Source organism: Anguilla rostrata, chromosome 11 (assembly GCF_018555375.3).
Source record: "Anguilla rostrata isolate EN2019 chromosome 11, ASM1855537v3, whole genome shotgun sequence".
Classification (NCBI taxonomy): domain Eukaryota; kingdom Metazoa; phylum Chordata; class Actinopteri; order Anguilliformes; family Anguillidae; genus Anguilla; species Anguilla rostrata.
The window spans coordinates 23,616,874-23,643,701 of record NC_057943.1 but is presented as its reverse complement, the minus strand read 5'-3'; the positions used below and the strand labels follow the sequence as shown (position 1 = coordinate 23,643,701).

The window sequence follows — 26,828 nt, the reverse complement described above, 5'->3', positions numbered from 1 at the left end:
GGGGGGTTATGGAGGGAGGGGGTGGAACTGCCCAGGGAACAGCACGATCTCTTTGTTTGTTTATTTGCTTTTGATAATCCCTGACAGCTCTGGCGGCCCCAGCTGCTGGCTATTAGTTTCAATTTTTCATCGCGAAGAAGAGAGAAGCTGGGAGCGAACCCCTGCCGCCTCAACATCAAAACTCCTTCCCCTTTCAAACGTCTTCAGAGGACTGGAACACTGAAGCCATCTGCTGCAGACGGCAGAGCAGCTCAGTGTGTTTCTGTGTGCACACCAGGCAGAGCAGCTCAGTGTGTTTCTGTGTGCACACCAGGCAGAGCAGCTCAGTGTGTTTCTGTGTGCACACCAGGCAGAGCAGCTCAGTGTGTTTCTGTGTGCACACACCAGGCAGAGCAGCTCAGTGTGTTTCTGTGTGCACACCAGGCAGAGCAGCTCAGTGTGTTTCTGTGTGCACACCAGGCAGAGGAGCTCAGTGTGTTTCTGTGTGCACACACACCAGGCAGAGCAGCTCAGTGTGTTTCTGTGTGCACACACACCAGGCAGAGCAGCTCAGTGTGTTTCTGTGTGCACACACACCAGGCAGAGCAGCTCAGTGTGTTTTTGTGTGCACACTGGACAGAGCAGCTCAGTGTGTTTCTGTGTGTACACCAGGCAGAGCAGCTCAGTGTGTTTCTGCGTGCACACCAGGCAGAGCAGCTCAGTGTGTTTCTGTGTGCACACCAGGCAGAGCAGCTCAGTGTGTTTCTGTGTGCACACACAGCAGGCAGAGCAGCTCAGTGTGTTTCTGTGTGCACACACACCAGGCAGAGCAGCTCAGTGTGTTTCTGTGTGCACACACACCAGGCAGAGCAGCTCAGTGTGTTTCTGCGTGCACACCAGGCAGAGCAGCTCAGTATGTTTCTGTGTGCACACCAGGCAGAGCAGCTCAGTGTGTTTCTGTGTGCACACACACCGGGCAGAGCAGCTCAGTGTGTTTCTGTGTGCACATCAGGCAGAGTGCATCACCTAGGCACTGGCCAAAGACCACCCTTCAAAGCACAGGAAAATGAATGGGCCAGGGCCCAACGGATGGGACAGTGTGGAAATGTTCCACACATCACTCATGGACAGGTAAACAAACTTTGAAGAGGGCAGCACAAACACTGAATTGACAGGTTTATCTTATTGATACCCACCACCCAAAACTCCCAGCACCCTGACTCCAAACCCCAACCCCACCCCACCCTCCACAGTCCGCCAATCCCATATCACCACCTCCCAGTATTCAGCTGAAGCAGGCATGCAGTTAGTCCAGGGGTGTTATTTGACAGAAGGGGAAACAATCCTCTCCTACCACTGGTGAATGCAGTTTCAATGCTAACAGTGGGTACATGAAGCGTGTGGACACTAATGCCCTATAAAGACACAGCTCGCTTGATCACTGACCAGTCACAGACATAGATTTTACAGACCAACCAGAAGATCCTTCTGCCTGCCCCTTTTCATAACTAACAGAAGCTTCCAGTACAATAACACAATACCAAATGTGCATTGTCACAGTTTTGTCCTCAGTCCTAACTAATGTTCAGAAGATTTTACAAGATGCAAGATGGATCGGAAATGTTTTGGCATTGACAGCAGGGAGACAAACGTTTCAGTGTTAAGAACATGGAGCTCAGTTATCTGGTGGACCAACATAATCTGTGGTGAAGGTGAATCCTCAAAAGTTAAAAAGAAGTTAGCAAAGTCTCTGCTGGGGAGTGGGAGCATTGATCCAGGCCAGGCTGTGCCTTTAGGAGATCTCAGGTGTAGGGAGCGGGAAAGGCAGGGGATTTCACTACTGGTGTGGGTGCTATTAGTTCCTGTCACCTTGAGAACAAAGATCCTGAGAGAGGGGGAGAGAGAGAGAGAGAGAGAGGTTGGGGGGAGAGAGAGAAAGAGACAGAGAGAGTGGGAGAGGGAGAGAGAGGGAGAGGGGGAGAGAGAGGAGAGATTCTCTCCTCTTCTTTTGTGTCTGCCTCAGCTCTCGGCTCTATAATTAAGTCGTAAATCATTCTCATACGCAGTGATATGATTTATTTATACAGATTTATGTGCTTATTTTTCTTTGTGTTTTGTTTCGGATATGAATGCCATCATATATCCAACGAGTCAGCCAGCAATGCTTCTGAGCTTTAATAAAGATCTCCGCCAATCGTAATCTATTTAAACTTGGATTGCAAACACAGATATGAAAGAATTCTGATAAAGCATGACCTACCTATTACTACACTAATAGTTTATATCTGACAATTGTGTATCTCAGTTTTTTCTTTAGTTTTTTTTGTACATTTAGGTAGTATTGTTCTTCGAAATATATATTCACACACAGTTAGCCACAGCTTTATTTCTAATCTACATATATTCTCTTTTAAAATATAATGACTGTATTTTTAAATGCTTAATTTCACAATCCATCATTAAATGCCATGGGAATACTCCTATCATTCAGAACAACTTGATGAGAACCATCAAACTTCATGATCGTTTAACTGATAGATCATTTAACTAATAGCTCTAGGAAATGTTGAATCCCTTCCTATTGTAGTAAAGAATCAAAGACTTAACACAGCCAGGCTTCTTTTCAGGTGCTAATACTTTGTGATATAATTCCAGAATAATGACGGGGTAGGTGCTTGATGGAGTACAGAACTAAATCCTCTCATAGCTGTTTCTACCTAAATGCGGCTAAAGCAGGACCCTGCTCTGATCCTAAGGAGCCATCAGAGTAATTGGAGCTGAAATGCTGAGGTGCCAGAGCAAAGCCATTCGCTTAAGAGAGCTATCGCTAACAAATCCACTTAAGCCAAAGTACACAGCAAAACATTAAGTGTAAAATTAACTCTGATGGAGTACCTTTAACTCTAATAGAGCACTTATTGTCCCTACTGGATGTTAAAGTTGATTTAACATTGCTGGAGTAATTTTGCTGTTTGGGAATAACTTTTTATAAATAACAGTGGATTTTGCAAAAGGTGAACACGGAGCTGAGTAAAAGAAATACACTGCACCATGAAAACTATTACTGGAGCATTTTGAAGGGACTGCTCCATAAATTAAAACATATTTTATTTATTTATCCTTTATTTATTTTGGAGAAAACAACCCCACTGAAATTTATGATACATTCCAACTTTGGGAAAATTTAGCATAACAACCGACTGTTTTTTCTAAAAACCCCAGAACTTCAGTTGCACTAAATTACGGAGGCTGAGGAATTCACACGTACTTAAAGGAGAACCAGACCCAGAACTACGGGCACGCAATGTCCGCCCGTCATGCACCAAGGCTTTGATGCCGTTCGGCTTCCAGTCGAAGAGTCACCCGTGTTATTGAAAGAGCATTCGCAGAGTGGGGAGGGGAGAGGGGAGGTTGGGGGAAGAGGGGGGGCAGGGGGGGTGGTGTGCGGAACGTTCCAGGTTAGTAGAGCGCCCCCGCGTCCCCATGCCCGCGCAGCCGCAGTCAGAGGAACAGAGGAACAGAGATATTTACCATTGGGTAACAGCTGTGGGACTGCCTGCTGCTGGACACTCCTTTCCCCTGTGCACACACACATCGCAAAAAACACCGCTTTAGTGCTCCAGCTTCCACCCGTGGCGCCCAGCTCACACAACGTTCTCACAAGGTTTCATGGCACTTTATAAGAATGTTATGTAATTGGCTGGGGGAGACCTTCAACAGTGGCCCACAACATTACTGGTTTCGTACAGTAACAGAACCTTAGGCTATATAATGTAGTTATGACACCCATTTCTTGGTTGCCATAAAAGTTCATTGCACTGGGCTGGTGCAAGTGTATAGGTGATACAAAAAATGTCAGGTTCTATAAAAAGTATCTACACTAAAATTCATTACTTTCGGTTTGTAAGAAAGCAAACTCGGCCAACTGTGACAAAAAATACACAGGAATACTGAATGGAACTACAGTGATTCAATAAAAATTAGTCACTGCTCAATTTACTGTACCAATGATTATAATAAACCACAGTGACTCAGCAAAGCTAGCCTGGCTTTGTCTTCATCTAAGAGGCACGCTCCCTAAAACCACACAATCAAAATGGCCTTCAAAAGATAATGCAAACCATATCAAGAGTGACTGGACCAGGACACACACACACACGCGCGCTCACACACAGATGCGCACGCTCGCACACATGCACACATCCACGCAAGTGAACACACACACACACACATGCGCGCACACAAATACACAGAAACACAAAGACACACGTACACATACATATATGTGCACTCACACACAAAACCACAAAGACACACGTACATGCACATACAGATGAGTACACGCAGGACCACATACATCCACCAAAACACAATTTATGCATATATGCATGAACACAGGTATGCAAAAAATATACATGTGCCCACACACACACACACACACACACACACACACAACATATCCACCCACACAAACGCAAATGAACACTTTGCATGCACGCTCAAACACGCACACAAAAGTGAAGTAGCGTGCAAACACACGCACACCCCCACACACACACCCACACACACCCACACACACACACACACACACACTGGCCCCATTTGACTGGAGTAAGTTCCAGGTCTGAGCAGAGCAGGGGCAGACACACACGCGGGCAGAGACACATTCCGCTGAGTTAGCATTAGCAGAGGATGGCAGCACACAGCCGGTTAGTCGTTAGAAGCCGAGAGAAAAAGGGATGCCAGATAGTTGCTTAAGTGCAGATTTAGGCCTATGAGTCCAGTTCTTTCTCCCCTTCCCTGGTAATGAATACAACAGTTTTTCATGGCAGAACAGCGCCATTTCTTTGAAATTAGATAATGCATTCCTCAGGAAAATTACACCAGCTTTTCTTTCAAGGCTAATTTTGATACCTCGCTAAGTGATTTTCCACCTGTTTCAACAACATCACCAAGGACCCCCTTCCAACAGTGCGCTGTTGTAAAGTTATACTTTAGGTAACTGCTTGTTTGGTTGAATATCTTTCAAAGGACGTTGCTGGAGTCAACCTTTTTTCTAATGAATATTAGTCACAGGTACTTGGTAAAAAAACTGACCTTAAAACTGCTGTGATTCTGGCTGCTGAACACCTTTGATTGTACAGGGCTGTTTTTGCACTGCTTTATTTCTACAAGCACGCTTTGAACCAGCTAACAGCTGAAATATGCATTCTTTTTCTTTATAAAAAGTTCATGTGATTACACCCACGAGGTGCAAAACAGAAATACAAAAACAAAAGTAAAAAGTTGTGGAAAAAAAACCAAGGTGATTATGCATTGTTATCACCTTGGTTAAGGTTCCGCTGTGGTGCAAAGACAACATCCGACTGACAATATGCTGCACAGAATAGCAAACTCTCTAGTGTTATAAGTGGGGCTTTGCTGTGATACACACATGGATGAACACGATGGCATGCTGAGATGGAAGAGTTCTGATTAAACCTAACTGAAGGCAGGTAGGTGGGTGGGGGTGGGGGTGAGGGGGCGTACACTGGGCTACTCTGCGTGAAGGCTGTGCTGCATGGGCATCCTCCATATTGTTGGAACCTTGGAGTGACATTGTATAGCTGCAAGGCTGAAGGCATGCTGGGTACTGATCGCACGACCAAATGTTCACTCTGGGAGGCAGAGAAGACTGGGGTTGGTCAGTGGAGAACGATCTGGATAATCACCCAGCGCTCTCTCCCGCAGTTTCAGTTTTAGGATGCTGGCCAGGCTTGGGCTGATCTGAGCCATGCTCCGACCAATCACAGGGTACTGTGGGGGGGATTGGGGTTTGGAGGAGGGCGGCACTTGGGACGGGAGGCTGCGCTAGCCTGACATGTCTCTGTGGTGTGTAAGTGAGGTGAAAATGTCTCCTGTGATTCTAAAGTCAGCTCTCTCCCCCAATTCCTCTCATGAGTACGGACAGGTGAGTGAGTGACGACATCGGTTCGTGTGTCTGTATTCCGTCACCATAGAAACAACTCTAGCGGCAGTGTCGATTCACTGGCTAGGCCTCGCTGCTTTGGACCGCACACCTTGCACTGTTGACAACCGTTGCCATAGAGACAGCCCCCAAGGCGAGCCTCGAACCCACCCCCCCCCACACACAGAAATGTACTCGTTCCATATCGAACTGAGGTGAAAACTGAAAAAACGTACTACCGCTTGCACACGCATTTACACACACATGACATGCTGCCCGACACATGCACTGTGTGTGCAGGTGCATATGCATAAGTGTATTTCAGTGAGCGTGTGTGTTTATTTGTGTGTCAGTGTGGATGATGTAAGTATTTGTGCGTGCTCAAGAGAATGTCACTGTCTATGTGTGTGTGTGTGCGTGTGTGTGTGTATGTGTGTGTCTGTGTGCGTGTGTGTGTGTCTGTGTGTGTCTGTGATTGCAGGTCCTGAGCATGTCTGCATCTGCCTGCTATTTGGGGATGTTTATGATCAGCTACTCTGACAGCTTGAGTACTTCCACATGATGACCTCTTCTCCTTTCGTTTAGTTTCCTGCTTTACGGAAGCGTGTGTGTGTGTGCGTGTGTGTGTGTGCGTGCATGTGCATGTGCATGTGTGTGTGCGTGTGCGTGTGTGTGTGTGTGTGTGTGCGCGCGTGTGCATGCATGCGTGCGTAAGTGTGTGTGTGTGCAAACAGGGCTCAGTGAATGGCTAATGGAAATTGAAGGTTGCCTCTCTGCCTCTCTGCCCAAAATGTCCGGCTGTCCTCTCTCCTCACTTCCTACATGGCCAGAACTGGAAGCAATTGAGCTGCACAAATGTGGATTTTAGAGTTGATTTATTCATTTAAAGTGTGTGCTTTTTGTACTCTCACACCTTAAAAACACGAGGGCGGTATTTCTGAGATGAAGGGGAAATGGATGGAAGAGCCTGACGTGAAAACACAAACATACCGGCAATACTATCGCCACTGCACACCAAAAAAAAAAAAATATATATACTACAAAGTAAAGTGGTGCAGGCAAAAGACTAGCCAAGACCATCTTAAAATTGACGCAAACTGGTAAACACTGTGAGAATGACATTGTGATACTTCTGACGGACCTGCTGTCGTACCCTTGAGCAAGGTACTTAAACTCAACTGTTTCCGTATGAAACCAGCTGTATAAATGTGATGAAATATTAAAATATGAGCCATCCCAGATAAAGGACACCTCATTAATGCAATGAAATACTAGCAGGGACTTTGTCCCAGCGTTTATCTGATATACACAGCACAGGGGAGGGCACACAGAGGCACGGTCCTGCTGCAGGAAAAGCAGCCTGTTCAGGAGGGACTGACGCCTGCACTAATAGAGGCGAGCTGGCACACACTCTGTGCACCGAGCTGATGGCCTGTCTTTGGCACAGAGCTGCAGTGCAGTGAGCTGCGTGGCTCTTCTGGCCTGCGAACAATGACAATCCTGAGCGCTGAGACACCCGCAGCCAGTGACACCAGGGGCCCAAAATACACAGCCCTCTGTGGGAGTCCGAGCGAGATGGTCACCCCTACACTCTCCCTACCTCCCCCTCGGGTAACGACTAACAGGAATTACAGAACTGGATAAAATACTTATTTGAAATATTTTTACTTTAGATCCTGGCAAAAACAAACAACAAAAAAAAAACACTCCTGGCAGCAGCAAAATTTCCTAAAAACCATTTTACACCTCAAAAATGTAAAATAATATTTAAGAAAGCTTTTTTCTGAAAATATCGATGGAAAATTCATTTTTTTAAATGGTTAGAAATTTGTGTGGATCTTACAGGTGTCTAAAAGGTTACTGTATTTCAAATAATCATCTGACCCAGCCGGGGCGCACTGTATGTCCAGATTACACCCAGATGTATATTGTCTTAGCGTATAAGAAGCAGGATCAGCCTTAAACATGCCTGCGCCACAGACTTCAGCCCAGAGAGCCCATAAAGCCCTCTCTCTGCAATTTACAGGCAAAGGTACCCTTTTCCTTTCCCACCGTTTTGGTTTTATTTTTCAGAAAGAAAACACGCCGCCCCCGCCCCCGTCCTGAGAGCTTTGGCGCGGTAGCCTCAATTATCCTGTCACTCAGTATCCCGGCAGCAGCGCCGTATTCGGGGGTTTGTTTGTTTTACCGCAGCGTTATTAACCGTCCACTCAGAGCCCCCGGCCAGACCGAGAGGGGCGGGGGCGAAACGGGGGGGGGGGGGCGGGTCACACCGGAGCGCCAAGTCCCCCCGCACCATGCCAAGGAAACCCAAGACTGTAAATGCCTGCGATCCTGGGAGATTGGAGGGGGGGGGGTTGTGTCAAACGGGGGCTTTCCGCATGGCGAGAGGAGAGTCCGGTTCGCCCCGGCCGCGGTGTCCTGCGGTCTCCCCGCAGCCTTCAGGCGCGCGCCGGTAATGAGGATCCCGGTCTCAGGAGGACAGGCCGCGCAGCCAGACTGAAGCCGCACCGGTGACTACCGCGTCAGGAGGGCTGAGGTCGACTCATGAGCTAGACTGCGGCTCCCCTCCCGTCCATCTCGCGTTTGCGTCTTTTTAGGGAGATTAGGAACCCAGAGAGGCGCTCTGGAGCTGGGCGCACGGCCGAGCGGGGCTAATGGGCGGGGCTAACGGACGTCGGGCCGGCCCTGTCCGAGGCGCCCCCGGCAGTGCAGGAAAGTGGCAGCGGGGACAGGGAAGCGAAGCAAACGCAGGTGCAGGAGAGAGGCTGCAGGGTCACACACACAGCGGCACAGAAAGACCGGGAACTCCTCTTCAGTGTCGGGTGAAGCAGTGCTTTCTGGGTAGAAAACGCGTGTGGCTGCTGGCTGGGTAAAAAGTGTGTGGCTGGTGGCTTTGATGCATGCTGTGTGTCACAAGCACCTCAGACTTTGGCATTTACAATAATTGTGCCAGTTGAGTGACTTCAGCAGTGATTTAAAATGGAAATAGCTTTCATGTACATGGTGTTGAGTGTCTGTCAGCAGTAGCCGAGATACAACTGCACTATAAAACCAATCAATAAACGCTGGGTATACAGTAAAACAGAACTATTTTGTTATTCAACGCACATCAAACATTAAAAGGTCAGGTTGGGCATTAGTGCTGAACGTGTAGGAAATTAGTATTGGCTTTGTGTGACAGTCAGTCAAGTGAAACCACGTGAAGCTTGTGTCAGTGTGGCTCTTAAACACAATCACGGTTCAACCCCGTCCACACAGGGCAAAGATTTCCCCTCCTGCCAATGCTGAAAAAACGAATCGTGGTCACGTGACAGCTTAGTGACAGCATATGGGAAACGCTGTGAGAACGTCAGAACTGGGTCACACACTTCCATTGGATCACGTTAATCCTGCAGATTACTGACAATTTACTGAAAATTATCAGGGACACTGCAGGTGCATTTTCAAATTTTACCACCACTTAAAGGGCTATGCCAAACATTCCAAAATAATATTATTAATAATGATTATTTCATATTTCATAAACCCAGGTCTGGACAGCACTGCGATAATTTTCATCCAAAGAGCAGATTGGGGGATTTTTCAGCATTGGCAGTTGGGCAGTTGGGAAGTTTGGCACACTGCCAGCTCCTGCCCTCCCTCACCCCCACCCACCAATGGCAGCTGACTCACCTACACATGTCTTTCCGTCAGAGTGCAAGGCGAACTTCATGTGGCAGCCGCACTTGGGCCCCTGCTCCGTGTCCTCGCAGGTGTGCTGGCAACCCCCGTTGCCATAGTTACACGTCACTGCCAGATAGCACAGACAGACACATCCATAAGAGTGCATTACACGTCTACGTAAATTGAACTCATTTTCAGGGCATAGGTGTAATTGGTGCCTCACAGAAATAGCCATGGAAAGATTTGAGGGCATGACACGTCCATAAAAATTCAGTTTGTTATCGTCAGTTGCGTCAAAGCAGGATTCTGTGTTTTGTTTGTGCCAAAACGCAGGAACAAATACACTACATTCTACAGCATAAACACAGATATTTCTAGGTCTTTTTTTAAGATTAGAATATCCCATGACTTGACTCAGACTTGAACCACAACAAAATAATTCATTCTGTTTCTTCGAGCCAATCATCCTTTGAAATGTCCTGCGTTCCCAAGACACAGCATTACATTGGGTAGCGCGACCACTGCACATATATTGTTTCTGCACTGTTCAGCTTAGTGCTGCATGCGTGTGTGCATATGTGTGTGTGTGTGTGTGTGTGTGTGTGTGTGTGTGTGTGGGTGTGCGTGCGTGTGTGTGTGTGTGTGTGTGTGAGTGTGTGTGAGTGTGTGTGGGTGTGACATGGGAGGCACTTACACTTGCAGTCCCTCATGTTCTTGGTGAGCTGGAACCCTGGCCTGCACTCACAAGCAATGCCTCCTTTGGGTGTTTCTCTGCAGATGTGAGCACAGCCATGGTTCTTATCCATGCACTTCAGTCCTTCTGAGAATCACAAGCAGAGAGAGGGAGAGAGAGAGGGAGGGAGGGAGGGAGAGAGAGAGAGAGAGAGAGAGAGAGAGAGAGAGAGAGAGAGTGAGTTGAATTTTAAATTTAATATGAATTTGAATTGGAATTTGAGAGGAAATAATAGAGGCACCCAAGGTCATTTGCATTATCCTCTCCTCCAAACAATTGCAGAACAACCTTTAGCTGCTACCAATTCCCAAAAGCCTTCTTTTCACCGAGCTGCTCAATAAACCCAAATTTCTCTGAGGAAGCCCAGCCTTCTGGAGGCACCCCTTTGCCACTCGGCCCTGTGAGCCTCAGGCCCCGCCCTCTCTCCCCTTCTCACCCGGGCCCGACCCTGCTGACAGACACACGCTGCCACGCCCACTGGCTCCTGGGCGGCAAGCCTCTCCCAAGCATGCCCAATCGTGTTGAGCAAAATCTTCAACAATGAAAGGGAGCCGGCTCACAAAAGGAACAAAAAAAACCCATAGACAAGCTGATCCCTGCTGCCTTGTAACATTAATTGAGATAATCTCTGCTAAAAAGGGAATGAAAGAATTAAGTGAAATTTTAAAAAAGACTTGAAAGGGAAATCCTATTTGCAAGCAGAGTGCCTTAGCTCAGGATCCAAGTCCCGGAGGGTTAATGTGTCAATCATGGTGCCTGATTGCAGAGTTGTCTACACGCGTCTTGTACACGTGGGCACTGATATTCTACAACAGTTTCTGACTGAATGAATGTGTGTTAAGCCTTCCACTGATTTAATACCGCAGGCACGGAGGCCTTAGGTTGAGCTGATATACAGATAAGTTAGCCAAGCTGCATCGGCAGTGCAAGGTCTCTGCCCCCTTGGCTGCAGAAGCTGGTCTTTAGATCACTGAGCCAATCGCTTGTTGGGTAGAATGACCTGCTGGAGCTGTGCTTCAAATCCCACAGCAGACTCATCCCCCAGTGTGCCACCCCCGAAAGCAGCTACATGCTGCTCCTGTGAAGAATCTTCTGGCAAAATCCCAGCATGCATCCTCTCTTCTATAACACTCCCACATCGCAACAACATTGAGAAAATTTTCCATGTCGTGTTGAAGGAGACAAGAGCATGCAATACTTAACATCTAATATCACATTAAAGTTACACTTTGTGTTCAAAGGCAATGAGAAGACCACCGTTGGTTATGCTTCAAAACTGCCACACCGCACATGAAGCGGTCCTTTTTGACTTAATTGGTTGTGAAGCAGCATGGTTGGAGAGCATGCGCTGAGAAAACCAGTTCTATATTTCATTAAAAATTCACCTATCCCCCCCACGCCCCCCGGCTTTCTCTTCCTTTCCCCTCATCCCCCTTTTCCCAGAGCACAGAAGAAGCCAGCTCCTCATAGTCTTGTTTCTGTCCCTAGCACGCAGAAGGGGCATGTGAGATGCGAGCTGCTAGTGCTGCTACTATCAGCTTCATCAAGAAATCCACCTGTGTTTCAGACAGGGAGCTGAACACTCACAATAACTAATGTACCTGATAATCAATAATTGATATACATAATAAGTATATCACAAATTGATAATTAACCACTTCCGGCTACTAATAGGTGTGTGTGTGTATGTGTGTGTAAGAGAGAGAGAGTGAGAAAAAATGTGTGTATATGTACCTTTGTGTGTGTGCGTGTGCGGACATGTGTGTGTGTGTTAGTGGATGTGTGCACATGTGAATCAAACTACATTTCTAAGCATCAAACAGCAGCACTTAAAAATGTCAACAGCTCACTGCAGGACTGACTCAAAGGCCTCAGACCCATGTCTTAATGTAACCTAGATGCTTCAGGGCGGAAGCCCATGTTTTGACTTGATGTAACAGCCAGCTTCATGATTACTTATGCTACCAGGAGTGGTAATACATTGCTGAACCAGTAATACACTTAGTTACCCAGCCACAACAACTCCAGTGCTAAAGTCCCACAGGCATTGGCACAACATTACCTAGTATGCAAGCAAGCAGTGAGAACTAAGGCTCCATGACAAAATGTTATCAAAAAGGTAAAATGTGCTGAAATATCTGGGCAGAGACAGCGTTGAAAGTTTAGTTTTTAATTAATTATTTACACAACCAAATGCCTGGCTCTGCAGTCTCTTTATTATATCTTCTTGTTTTCCACTTGTTCTGCCAAAGCTGAGCCAGCTTATTTAGTCCGTTTTCACTTAAAGCTGATGTCAGCGGGCCACATCTCAAAATCCCTCCCCTCCCTTCCTATACAGCCTAGAACTGGTGGCTGCACTTTGAGTACCAGTGTCCAGCTGCTAATTAGCGGCGGAATTAATATATTAAATATGACAAAAAATGGACCAGGCAGTCTTTGCATTACTTTGCTGGTAGGAAACAGATAGGAGCTCCACCAACTGCAGAGCATGGTAACAACCAATAGAACAACATTGACTGTCAACAGCAGATACTTTCTGGCTATACTTCAGAGATCCCTGGGGGAATTACCAGGAAGTAGTCAAAAACTATCCATCAATCACCATCGGTGTCATTCTATTGGTTGCTACCAGTGTACTCTGTGATTGGTGGAGCTCCTATCTTTTTTCTTTTTCTTTTTTAAGTAAGGTCATATCATACATATCTTATTTCCTATTTTATTATCTCTGTTGGCAGGTTATCCTGGCTTGAATAACGCCAGTCAATCTTTCATTTTTGAATTCCCAATTTTGACTGTCCCGTTTATTTATCCCCTAAATAACCCATGTCATATTTTTAAGGCAGTAATGTCGACAAAACATCAATTGATTAGGCTGAAGACTAGCACACATATCCCGAAAACAGCCACAGCTTCTTTCCACTCAAGAGTCCGCCGCCTGTGTTGAGCAGTGATTGTCACTGAGGACTACACTGCTTACAGAGCGATGAGGTACCCAGCTGATTGAAACCCTCCCTCCTGTGGCAACACCATTATTCCAATTACACACTGCCTCACACTGCCACCAGCCACAGTAGGCACAGGAACAGATGGAATTTGCCTCCAAGATGTGGGACATGTGGCAGTGCTAGGAATAAGCACTTCAGCTATACACTCCGCCCAGTAGCAATACGATTCTTTCTTTCAGACCCAATCAAATAGGAGCTTAGGTGGGGCAGGCTAATTCGTATCTTTGTCACACTGAACAATAAATGTGCTTGATTTCTGCTGGGAAAGGACTGCGTCACTAGGATACAGTGAGCACATATGGAAGGCAGTGAGCCAGCTAGTTTAAAATTAAATCACATTTGTCAAACGGCACCTATAATATTGAAACATAATCAAACACTAACAAAACAAAGCGGTGCCATCTGAAATGGACGTGATGGAAATGTTAGCAGCAAATGGAATTTGGAGGCAGCTTGCTTTTGGCGCGGTGTGCGTCTGAATTAAAGCTAAGACACAAATCTCTACGAATGCCGTGAGAACATTATTTCTCCTTGGCTACTTCGAGAGGCTAGTCTTGCTTAGATCATTTACCAAGGCCATGTTATATGCACTGCCCAAAAAAAAACCCTCTCACCCTGAGAGGGACCCATTTCCTCAGTACCGCAGACCCATCTATCAAACTCGGGTCGGGCCGAGGCCAGAACCTGAGCTTTCGCCTCTCCGAAGACCTGTAAACCCAGAGCGCTGACACAATGGCCCTATTCTGCCTGACCAGGACGTGGCCCACCCTTTGTGGTCTCCCTTCAGCTCGCTGCCAAATGCCTCTCATTTTTTATTATTACTGCCATTTTTTTCCTCAGCTTCTGTCGAAAATAAAACAGAGATAAATAATTTAAAAAATGCCAGCAAAAAATAGCCCCTTCAGATAATGGATGAGGGAACTAAGGAGAGCTGAGAATGATGGAAAAAAGAAAAGAAAAAAGGAAAAAAATGAAAGGCTGTATGGCGGTATGAGTTCCCCAGTCCTCCGCCAGTGACCCATAAAACAACTCCATGCGCAGAAACTAATAAAGTGATCGCCGAGTGCTTTATTGACAGAGAACAGGATCAAGGCTCATGGGTTAGAGATCTGGAGCCCTAATGGCTGCCTTGGGACAAAAGGGAAGGTGGTTCCCATAAGCTCGACCGTAGAGCCGAGAGCAGCCGCGACACATGAGTGCCCAGCAATTAACAGCGCATGAACAGCCTTTTCCACTGCTCCTTCCACAGCAAGATCCTACGAGGTCAGAGACAGACTGGCCTCTACAAGCCTTTTAAAAATGCAGGGAGAGAAGTTCAGTCTGAGACACGCAAAACTCCAATTTCCACCAAACTGCAGCGGCAACAGCAACCCCCACAGTTCATGAACTTTATAAGGGTACCTCGTTCCAGAGAAAACATCACAAGCATTTTTATGGAGCAGACAAAACGCTTCTTCTCAGAGGTATCCATTCACAAGGAAAAACCACTGAAAGGCTATAATTTGATAGGCTTGTCTCAGTCCTTTAAACATAGTTGCTGCTCGTTAAGTATCATCTCAATGCAATGAACAGGAAAAACATTTACGAATTTCCTAATATTTTGTAGACCGGGAGAGACAAAGAAATCCACAACCTTGTCATTTTTGTTCCATGTATCAGGATCCTTTGAAAATGTATTTCTGATTATATTTATAAGAATTAAGAAAAACCAAAGATTTATAGTTTAGCTCACATTGTGACACATTTTAATATTGGATGCGAAATGAAGTTTTCCCATCTGTCAATAAAAATTAAATATGATCATTATCATGTTGATACATTTTTGCTGTTCTTACTGCATCTAAACACAACTGCTGAAAAAAGAGTATTAGTGCTAACAGTAAATCTTTAATAAGGACACCTGGCAGTTATAATCATAAGCCACACAATGAAAACAACAGGGCCAATAAAGTATTATCTACAGAGTGTTGCAATTACAGAGAACAAGAACAGTACACCAATAGAATTAGTAAAGGGCACTCTGGTATGTAAGAGTGTTATTATTAGAAAATTATTCCAAACTTAACAAAACTTATTTTGGTCAGGCCTATTCTGAAAAACTAGCTTTTGTCCTGCTCTATGACTCCTGGGTGAACCACTGCCTTTAAGATTGGCTGCTTGGCTATGGGTCAAGTGACTCTTAATGAAGGAGAGATATGCTTATTTTAGATGAGTAACCAGCTCTGGTCAAAGCAGCATCATGCACTATAAGCCTCTTCATTGGAGCAATAGAGTGAAAATTTTCTTTAAAAAGCTCTGGTGGGAATTGTAGAAGGCCCCTGTAGGATAACCCCACGCAGCAACAGGGCATTACAGCATAGGGGGTGAGGTACAGTAAAGAAATTGAAGCACAATGTGGATGGAGCTATTGCATGTTATCTGCAACTCATTAATTAAAAAGCAATTACAGAATTTTCTGATGGAGAGAAAAGTCTTGATTTTTTGCATAATGTCTGTCAGGGCCTGACAGCTAGTGATAGCTGCACCCGTTATGGGGTTCATGAGGCCTCACTCCCCCCCCCATCCCTATTGAAAATGGCACTGCCAGTCCCGCCGTGATGCCCAGGACCCCAGCACTGGCTCCAGAGGTTCCGACGGGTGCCGCTCGGCTCCGCTGGCTTTTCTGTGACACCGCTCGGTTGCTATGGCACCGCGGTCCTAAACAAAGAGCCAGCGGGTAATTAAGGCAGCATTCCTTCCCCCTAGATAATGGGCCACTAAAAGTTTTAACGGGGGGATAAATCAGCGCGTGGAAATGGCGAGGAGACTGGGCCAGGCGGTGGGCGGGGCTCTGTTGTGACGGGCGGGCCAGCCGACCCGGGCCGGCTGCAGCCACATCCCCTTGGCCGGTCCCGGAGACAGCCTGCGCTACCGCTTGGTCAGTTTCCACCGCGTCTGTGCAAAACTTCTCCCATGAGGCCAGTTGGCATTGTTTTTTTTCTCCTTTGAAGTTTATAAAAAGGAATGAAATGCACTTATATGATTTGGAAACTGCGGCTGAACTTTTATGCATATTGCAGCAGGCAGGCATGCAGACATGCGAGGAATGGTGTTGAGTGTTCCCATAGGATATTTCGAGATGTCCGTGATTAAAATGAGCAGCACCTCAGATGCCAGAAACCGCATTATACATGTTTATATACAGGCTGTGATCCAAGACAATCCTAGCATAGCTTCCAAACGACCTGACCATAAAGTGGGAATACTTTGGTGTTACAAACTAGATCAGACATGCTTTTTCAAATGTTTTGGGTTCCTTGCTGTGCGAGGCCGTGTTTGTGTCTGGCCGCCAGTGGGAAATTAAGCGTGTGTGTGTGTGTGTGTGTGCGTGCACGCATGTGTGTGTGTGTGTGTATGCGTGTGTATATGTGAGTGTGTGTGTGTGTGTGTGAGTGTGTGTGTGTGTGCAATGATATGACCGATTAGTAAAATCACAGATTGTTTTGTTTTGGTGCAGATTCAGGTGCATGTGTGTATTTTAGTATTTTATTTATATAATATCAGTCATATTGTCAGTTTTAGTGCTTCAGGTTTTGCATGTGCTTGTGTGTCTGGCTATGTGTCAGTACGTGTGTGCGGGCATGTGTGTTTGCGAGTGGCTCTCCAGGAAAAATACATTAAGGAGCAAATTGTCAGTAACTCGGCGCGTGTCTGCAGCACCTGCTGTGGCCGTGCCGCAGTCCCCCTCACGCCTCTACACATCTGCTCAAGGTCACCTCCCCTCATCTCCCAGCAGGCGGAGCGGGCCGCTCTCCCCGCGGCGGCGCGGGCTAACGGCACCGAGCCCCGCTGCGGTCCCTCACGTGTCCCCGGTCTTTTCCGACCAGAAAGCATTATTGCATTATATTCACAGTGCTTTTTAAAAACTGCTTCCATAAATCAATCCGCAAACGAACACACAGACACCGGTCTCTGAGCCCTCTGGGCGAGGCAGTGGCAGCGGGGTGTTTAGTGGAAAAAGCCCAACGGACTTGGAGGCGGATCAAACAGCGGCGCGCTGGCTGGGCCCGCTCATCGACGGCCTTGGGTGAAAAGCCGCACGGCGGAATGAGGGACGCCTGCCGCTGGAGGAGTATGGAGGATTCAGCAGTGGGGCGGCCAGAGGCTGGCGGGGTCCAAGCCGCTGATGTGTATATTTGTTCAGGAGAGGGGGAACGCAGAGCCTGTGAAAGGCCAGTCTAGACAAAGAGGCAGAGGAACTGGGAGTAATTTAGAGGGGCTGGGAGAGAGAGCGTCCCGCAGGCCTCGTAGAGAGAGAGAGGCCTTTGATGCCTGACTGATGGCTGGACTTAATAGGTAGCCAAGGGAGCACAGGGACGTTCCACACCCCCCTCCTCACTGCCTCTGCCCCCTGCCCTCCCCATCCCCAGTCAAGCTGCCCAGCTTCCCACAAAATAGGGAAAGAGTATAGTTAGAAGGATGGGCTGCAGATCAATGTAGCAGACCACAATACTTTTAAATACAACTTGTGGCCAGAGAGTAGCCAAACGGGTAAGCAGGCACTCTGGGGCTGTGTTACAGAAGAGTGCAGTAGGAGGTGCAGTGTGCTCCAGTCTGCAGAGAGAAGGAGAGAGAGAGAGCACCCTAGACATTTTCAGGGCGACATTTGCAATTTGCTAATTTGAGAGCTGAAAGAGAATGATCGAGAGCTAAAACGATTGATAGCTAAGATTGAAAGCTGTAGGTTCAGTGCAGTCAAAGTCTGTGTCAACAACCAATTTGCCAAGACTACTTATGCAAATCAGGAAATCAGGAGAAATAGGAAATCAATCAAGTTGAGAGAGCTACAGAGGGGAGTGACATCCCTTCAAATTGTGAAACACAATGGATGTGTTCATATTTCGTCGACATAAGCCATAGGGACGATAAGTACATGGATAAAACCTTAACTCAAACCTAAGTCAACCTAAAACTTAAGTTAACACTAGGAAATTAAAAAAATAACACTTTGCAAAAGTGTTCTTCTGGAATGCCATTATGCAAAAATTCAAAAACAGAAAGGTATGATCACAGCAATAATTACATTCTTTTCTGAATTGCTCTCTTCCAACAGTTCATGTTTTTGCCACGTATATTACAAGTTAAATAAAGAGAACATAAAAAATCTCTTGTTATGAACATTTAAAAGGGGAAAAGTGGTTGTTCATAACAGAATATCAATTGAATAAAGGATGCAGGGTGGCAGGTGAACAAATTGTCATAAATTATCAAAGGAGGTCATCCGACAGGGAACCAATCAGGAAGTAAAAAGTTACTACTTTATAAATATTTTTATACAGTTTATTAAGAAACTCATCTGATGTCAGCATATAACATCACTGATGACACACTGGGAGAGGCCAGAGTTCACTTAAGCCAGTGACTATGATATAAACTCATATTGTTGTGCTTGTTATGTATTGAATTTATGCATATAATTATGCCTGCATGTACATTGTCAATACACATGTAAGAGTATTCGAGTCTCCTGTGATCACATGATAGGGTGAGAGTAACTCTGATGTTCTCCACCACCGTTCGTCGCTAGGCATGAGAGATAAGTGATTGTAATCTATATAACGGTGTAATGGTGAGATAACGCAACAGAGCATAAAGTGCCCTGGGAACGTTCAGAATCTGACAGGATCACATCGATAAATCTTTCTAACGCACACTGTTTTGAATATGGTTGAGAACAATTTGAAGGATTTACAGCCTATAAATAGCAATTGAAAAACAATTTAAACAACAACAACAACAACAACAAAACGCAGCAATCAGAGATTATGGAAAAAAATAACTCCTGAGCTTTCTCCGCGGGGGTAGGATTATATATTTCCATTTATATTGCATTTCCATTTTTAAAACAGCTCGATCATAACAATTGCAAGATAGGAATTCAACTGAAGTATTACCAAGTAAAAATCCACTTTTAATTTTACCATCTTCATCCACCGTCTTTCTATCAAGAGCTCCCCCTTTGTATCAAGAGCAGGAGTGCATGGCGACATATTCCATAAAAACATATTACTGCAAATTTGATCCAATAAGCCTGGCCTGTAAATACACATACAATTTATTTTGCCCTTAGCACCACATCTTCCATCGCGATACACAGCACATCCCATTAGAAACAATCTGTCTTTGGTCCAGTGTCAGTGTATCCTATTGCACATGAGTCAGACAGGCTCTTGCGCTCTTATTACGGATGAACAAACCAGCAAATAACAAAACGTTCTTACAGCATTCTTACAACATTCTCTAAACGTTACTGGGCTGCCGAAACAGAGCTGCCTTCACATTACAGCTGATAAAATGCAGCTGTTCACAAGCAGCTTGGCAAAATACTCTGCAACGTCTTGATTGCGTCCTTTGTTTTGATATTTAGCTCTGTATTTTACATTTCAGCGCTGCTAGGCAAATCTGCTACAAAGAAAATTAATAAACATACTTGGTCTCCTTTCTCCCCTTTTGTCAACATCAAAATTTAATAATGCTCTTCATGTGGAGTGAAACAAACTCCAGATAGCAGTAGCTAATTTTCTGCCAATCCCCTCACAAACCCACCCCAGGAGACAGATGCAGAGGTGCAGAAGCTGAACGTATTCAGCCAATTATGTGTGAGCCTGTGTGTAACTAACATAATTATCGCTCAGACATATCTATTTTCCACTCCATTCCATTGACAGTTGAAGTTAAGGCTTGCACATGAGTTGAAAAAGAGGCCATGTCTCTGAAGACCATGTGTCTAAGTGCACAGTGTATGCTCTGTCTGTACACTCAATAAAAAAAAGAAAATTCTGGTCTGCTTTAGACGGCTTTCAACAAGTAGTAGAAACGACCGTAATTTAAGAAAGTATCTTTAAATTACATATCATTATGAAAAACTGTCTGCAGTGCATGCGTGTGTGTGAGAGAGAGAAATAGAGAGAGAGAGGAGAAGAGAGAGAGGAAGAGAAGGGCCATCTTATGCCAGGGGTTATAACTTTCTGTTGTTACCCACAGTCCCCTAAATCCCCCAAATGTACAGGAGGAGAGTGTCTAGAATGGTCACAAGAGGCAGGTCAATGTGTGTTGAAAACAGGCATGTAGGTGACCTTGTAGCAGTGAAACCTGTGCATTCCATCTATTCTCAAATGATAGTTTTTCTCCCGCTGACCTGCCACAGAACTTCACCAACAGCTGCAAAATAAGCTACAGCCGAGAACAAATGCCCTCAGACTCATATTATTATAGTGACAACACTTTATGAAAGGTTCTAAAAAGATGACTGAAAGACAAAGGCAGCTGTGAGCTTATGGATCCGAGGAAAAGGGATGTCAGTTTAATGAGACTGACAACATATTGGTTTGCTAAACCTCAGGAATATGGTGCTGACTTAACTTAGCCTTGCATTGACCGCCTTCAGCAATACAACAGGTGGGGCTACTTTTAAGGTACAGTGGTAATACTGCAAGTCTAAAAAGATCACTACCTCTATTAAGATATCACAGCCCATGGTTGTAAATGTCGCTAAATATAACCCAACCCACAGGCTATGGGACACTGAAAGCTAATTAATGTGGCAAATATTTTGTAGCACACTTGGTTTGTCATGCCACCTTCAGTTTTAAAAACCCAACTAATTGCAATGAAGCCTTTAATGAATAAAGGTTTTACTTACTGACTTTCTTATTGCTACTGCTTACTGCCCAGTGATACGGTTTTCATGTTTTCTCCTTGCGTGCACTTCCAGCATTAAAAAACGGATTAAAAAGACAGCATGGTAGGCTGCTTGGTGACTCATCCAGTTAATGCACTACGCTGTGCTGCATGGATGAGCCCCATGGTCTAGGATTGAATTGTGCACCTGTAGGGTGATTGTGTTGCCAAGGCTACGGGATGTTTCAGGTGGTTAGGGGGGCCATATTTCATCACTCTCTAGCGACCCCTGCTGGTTGATCAGGTTCCCCGTGGACTGCATGCGACAGGTCTTCCTCTGACTCCACTCAATGTGAGCTTGGGTGTCGGCCGCGGCGTGAAAAGAAGCAGGCTAGCGAAACCGCGTGCTTCGCTTGAGAGCCGTGGCTGTCTACACTCTCCCAAATTGGCAGTGGATCGCACATGAACCCGTCTGGGGCTGCAAATAGCAAATTGAACATTCCAAATTAGGGTGGGAACTGGACATGTTCAGCCCCAAGTTGAGTGCCAGTACATAAAAAAACAGCATAGCACCACCATGAATCAGAATCTCTGAATCTGAAGGACTGTTCAAAGAACCTTTTGAAGACTGAAGGGAGGAAAAAAATGGTTTTCTATGCCTGTTTCTACATATTCCAGAAATGACGTCTACTCCTATGAAATGTCATAATTATTGTGTGAATTTATGTAATGTTTAACAGAAACAAAAAATTCAGACAGGGACACTAAGACAAGCATAATCTAACGTCTAACATTATTCCAGTCACACATACTTAACTATTTGAAGGGACACACTGATCATTAGACTACTAGGTAGCTACATTATCAACTCTAATTTAACACTAATTTAAAAAGCCTAATAGAAACTGCGTAGCAATCATCATTGATTCTTATTCAGGGTAATGTCCCGGAAGATTTGATGTTTCACTTCTGGAGTAATGCTAGCATTAAAACCATTCTATCACCTGCTTTTTATTTCAGAATTTGTTAGCCCAACAGGTTGCCTCACTGAAACAAAATACAGGGAGCTAATATAACACCCCATCACTGTGTATGATACATATTTCCAAATGCAGTACTTTTGTGTCACACGCATAGGTGGGTAACAGGTTTCTGCCCCTTATCCGTCAGTAAAAACATGAACAGACTCAAATATAAAGAAGAGGGAAATCTTTAACCCCCAAACGGCATACCTCACAACCACTAAGCACTTTGGCTGGCCTTTCAAAAGCCTTTATTTCTTAACAGTGGGGGGAGAGAAATGTTAGCAGTAAATAAATGAACTGTTACATTCTGCCCAGCGAAGATGGAAGCCTTCATTTTGGGGTAGAGGCATTCCCTTGGACCCCGGCTGGGGCCTAATAAAAGCCAGATGAATGGTGACCCTGTCATTAGCCACGGAAGCTGGCAGCCTCCGGCTACCTAATTGGCTGGACCTCTCCACTAACAAGGGCTTCCAGCGAGTCAGCGACCAGGAGAAGCTCCCCACCCCTGCTGGGTACCTCGCCCAGCTGACAAAAGATGGAGAGGAGAGCTAATGTTAGTCATAAAACCCAAACGATGTAGTATTTGGATCACTGGCTGTGCAATCTTCATTGGTGGGAGGAGGGCAGTCTGTCGTGGAGAAACTGGGGTAAAAGCGTGACACACTACTGCTGCTGCTCATTGCTTTCGCGATGAACGCACCTGGTGCGATCCCGGCGGTGTGCGTGCATGTAATCTTTCGTTCAACCAGAAGGCGAAGCCAGAAATAAGTCTGTTTGGTGGAATTCAGTCTATTAATTCGCTAAGCTAATTCATTTGCTAGGTCTCTACACTTCTTTTTCCTCTGACAGAGGGATTTCTTTTTGAAAATGCTCATTGTAATAATAGGCACGTGGCTGTTGTTGCCATCTTTTTGTTTTATAAAAGAAAAATGACAGGGCAGCAATCTTATGAATATGGACAGCCTGGATTTATAGACTTTGTAATTTCTCCTTCCAAATGGATTTCGTCTGGGAGCTATGAAGCCAACATTAATAAGAACAATTGGAGATTAACAGGGGGGCATTAATCAAAAAATATTCTGCTTGGCTGGCTCAGTTCGCTCCTTAGGACATGCCTCCGGCAAGACCGGGGAGCAGCCTCTTTGAAATACATGATACAGCTATTTGCCAGACTCAAATAACACAGTGCTTATGAAACGCAAACATTGACAATAAAGTAGGCCACATTTATCTTATAAAGCAGGCTTCAGAGGCCCAGGGACTTCCACTGGGTCCGTATTACCGCCAAAATGAATAAAGTAGATCTTACTTTCAGGGCCCATACCCAGGGCCTGTACCTAAATTATTCTTGATTATAATTAATACAAATAGCCACGATTGTATAAACTTGTATGAGAGGAAAAGCCGCTAGATGAGTACTCTTTGAGCAAAATAATTAAACCGGAGCGCTCTGCTTTCACACAACAGCTTCACGCGGACTGCCGGTGACTAACGCAAACGGCCTTGAACAGCAGTGGCTCCTACTCACCCTGAGGACTAGGGCAGAATATATTACCGCTGCGATCTCATTGTCAGGTACTAATTCTTAGAGGAAGCCTTGAATCGCCTTGCAACATAACCGGCTGCGTCCGGCTGCGTCCGGCCGCTAGTTCATTTCTCCCTTTGGTTCGGCGGAGTGTCTGCCACGCAGAGCCCAATAATACAGCTGTCAGAGAGATATTAACCCCCCGCCGCTCCTCCATCTCTCTGTGTGGTTCCTCTGCAGCTCAACAAACCCTTCCCGAACACAAAGGTGTGGGGAATGGTCCATAAGGACATGCACGTTCTCCCATGGGTATACAGCCCTCTTTTGTGATCAGTCCCACTGCAGAGCTTATGGTGCTGATGCCTTTGAACACCATTCTATCCAGCAATAAAAGGAGGAGGACGAGGTCCCGTACAGCTCAGCACAGCATCGTGTGAAGGCTACATCAAGAATTTCAAAACTGCTGATTCTGTTAAACTTTTTTAAAATTAAATGACAATTAATAAAGTAATTATTTCCTGAGTATAACACTTTGAAGACACAAAAGGAAAAAAAAGCCTGGGATTTATGTAACCTAATGATACACTAAGCTGGCTCAGTGTTGTAATTAAAATGATTATGGTTTTATTAAATCATCCAAGAAAAAGAACCTCATCCAGACCAAATTAGAAATATAAAGCAGCAATGTGACAGTAAATGGGTGTTTCACAAAAGCTAATGGTACACTGAATCACTATGAGGCTGGCATGGTTTAAGTGGTCTTGTTATTCCACAGTGTGATGCAGTGTTGCCAGTGGCAACGGGTACCGACCTTTTGGCCTCTGGATGCAGGTGTGCTGGTTGTCACTCAGGAAGAAGCCCTCTCGGCAACGGCACTCGTAGCTGCCCATCATGTTGACGCATATCTGTTGACATCCGCCGTTCCCCTCCGAACACTCGTCCACGTCTGTCACGACACACACACACACACACGCGCGCACACACGCACACACACACACACACGAACACAGATGCACACACAGACACGATTTCAGTTAGTCAATATAAAAGAAACTTTCATCCAGTGACTTTCAGTAGCTGCTTTCAACTAAAGCGGGTGCTGTCAGCATTTCATAATGATTGAGAGTAGAACTATTGCATCATTGCATTTTAAAAATAGATGCTAGCAGCAATCATAATTTACTAGGATTCAGAAATGCAGCATTATTGAACAGAGACACGCAGATACATGAAGAACCAAGTTATGGTACAGTGGGGGGAAATAGCCTCTAGATCAGGGGTGAGAAACTTCAGGAGGGCTGCAGTGTCTGCAGGTATTTGTGCTTCGCTTTCAATCGGCAGCCAATTAAGGCCTTGAGAACAAGGTGTGTGGACTCTTCAGCCAATCAATGACTTAAATGAATCACTGGTGCTGAAACACACTTAAAAACAGCAGACACTGCATCCTTCCAGGACAAGATTCTGGCACCAGTGCTCTATACCCTGGGGTTTCAACAGGGGGTCCTTGAATATACCGTAGGGGATCCCGGGCCAGACCTGATGTGCACTGACTATAGATTTAGAAAAACATTTTGACATATAAAACTTTTTAACAAATATAACCCTTTTCAACTTATGATGGATGTTCCCCTGGAAGCCTTTGAGCCTGGGTATACTTCCTGGGATCAGATGAGGTTAAAAACCTCTGCTCTACGTGATCCCACCCTTTCCTTGAACCATGAACCCTTTATTTTGAATGCCCTTACTAATATCAGATTCTACTAATACAGATGTTATCAACATCGTAAAAAGTGTACTGCCACCATCAACACTGTTAATGAGTTTGGCAATAAGGGAGGTATGGTAACAAATGGTTATCTCTGTGCCTGGGGGAGAGGAAAGAATTGTTTATGCATGGAAAATTGGTGGAAGAAAGGGGATATATGGTAGAAGTACACAGTATCTCACTTGATCCCATAATGCAGCAGTTCCTAAGCTATGGATCAAGACCCACTACTGGTGGATCTTGAGAGGGGCTGACGTGAATTTCAAGAAATATTCAGAAAGCACAAAAGGAAACGCTGGACTGCATTGGTTAGTGTATAGAGAGTTGTTCCGACATATGTTAAAAACCTTTTTGTTCTGTATTTGAATACATAATATTCAACAGTTTAATTCAGGGTGGATAACAAGAAATGTCCTGGGGAACCCCTGCCTAAAACACTCCAGTTTCTCACACTTGCCTAAAGTAAGACAAAGTGTTCTGAACAGAGGAATCTGACAACGCCGCAAGAGAATGAAATGACATGTAATTCCGGGAGAGAATTCCCAGAATGCACGCTGAAAACAGCGGGCGCGCCGAACCGCGGCGAGCAGGAGCGGAGGGAAGGTTGCGCGGTGACCTTGGCGGAGGAGAGCGACGTGTGGCCACGGCTCGTTTGATGCTGAGGCAGGTTCTCCCGCTAAAAGAAGCCTTCAATCAGGAGGACCCCGGCTGGGGGAAAAAGCGCTTGTCTTGCGAAATTCCTGGGACGCCTTTGCAACCCGAAACACCTGGGGGACGGAGCGAGCGAATCCAGGAGCGAGGCGTTGACGGGCGGCTGTCGGCTCCCGGATTAAAGGCGTGGGAGCCCCGTCGGGGCGGCGCGTGAAGCGGACCGCCGCCCGTAGCAGAACGCACTCCGCAGAGACCTTCCGCTAGGGGCTACACTTAGCCTAGCTACAGCTCGAAATGCACAGATGCACTGATAACTCAAGCGCTGGCACTGAGTGGGATCTGCCAGAGAATCCACAGGGAACACCTTTGACTAGCGCACTCTATTCTCGTAGGCCTGCAGGCCCTCCCCCGCAGGGAGCTATCACAGCGAGGGAGCGATGCGGTCATTCCTGGAATGACCTCATCGAGTTTGCCTTTCCAATCCCGTCGCCCACCTGAAATCAATGCAATTATGATAGTGGCATTTTACACTGCCGTTCCGTGACACCTTCCCGATCGGGGGAATGCTGACGGAAAGAGCTCAAACGCGCTCCAGCCCGCCTCCCCGAGCTCATTAGGAACCGCTGAGGATAATTAGGCCAAAGGATGCCTGAGTGCTGTATTCTGCCATCGTACCTGTTACTTGCGGACTCGCTCCCAATTACCGAGGCCTTTCCGAGATATTCCGCCACCCCCCTCTGCCCTGGTGCACAAATCTCCCTCAGACACGGATACCCTTTCTGCTTCGCGCGCGGCGTGCCGGAGGAGACAGCAGACCGGGGGAGATGATCTGAGCCGCATCCTTATTTCTTTTGTCGTGTAGACAGATCGCTG

General features: G+C 45.8%; 1 protein-coding gene across 1 annotated transcript in view; it reads right to left on the bottom strand.

Moving 5' to 3' along the window:
• LOC135235065 (signal peptide, CUB and EGF-like domain-containing protein 3) overlaps positions 1–26,828 on the bottom strand; it is a gene marked incomplete at its 3' end in the record, with an annotated part of 90,552 nt that overhangs the window by 24,528 nt on the left and 39,196 nt on the right. Inside the window, exons 4-7 of the mRNA XM_064300263.1 lie at positions 24,351–24,485; positions 10,287–10,412; positions 9,602–9,718; positions 3,511–3,558 (exon numbers count right to left, since the gene is read on the bottom strand). Coding sequence (XP_064156333.1) covers positions 3,511–3,558; positions 9,602–9,718; positions 10,287–10,412; positions 24,351–24,485 — 426 coding nt within the window. The remainder of the gene's footprint in view (positions 1–3,510; positions 3,559–9,601; positions 9,719–10,286; positions 10,413–24,350; positions 24,486–26,828) is intronic.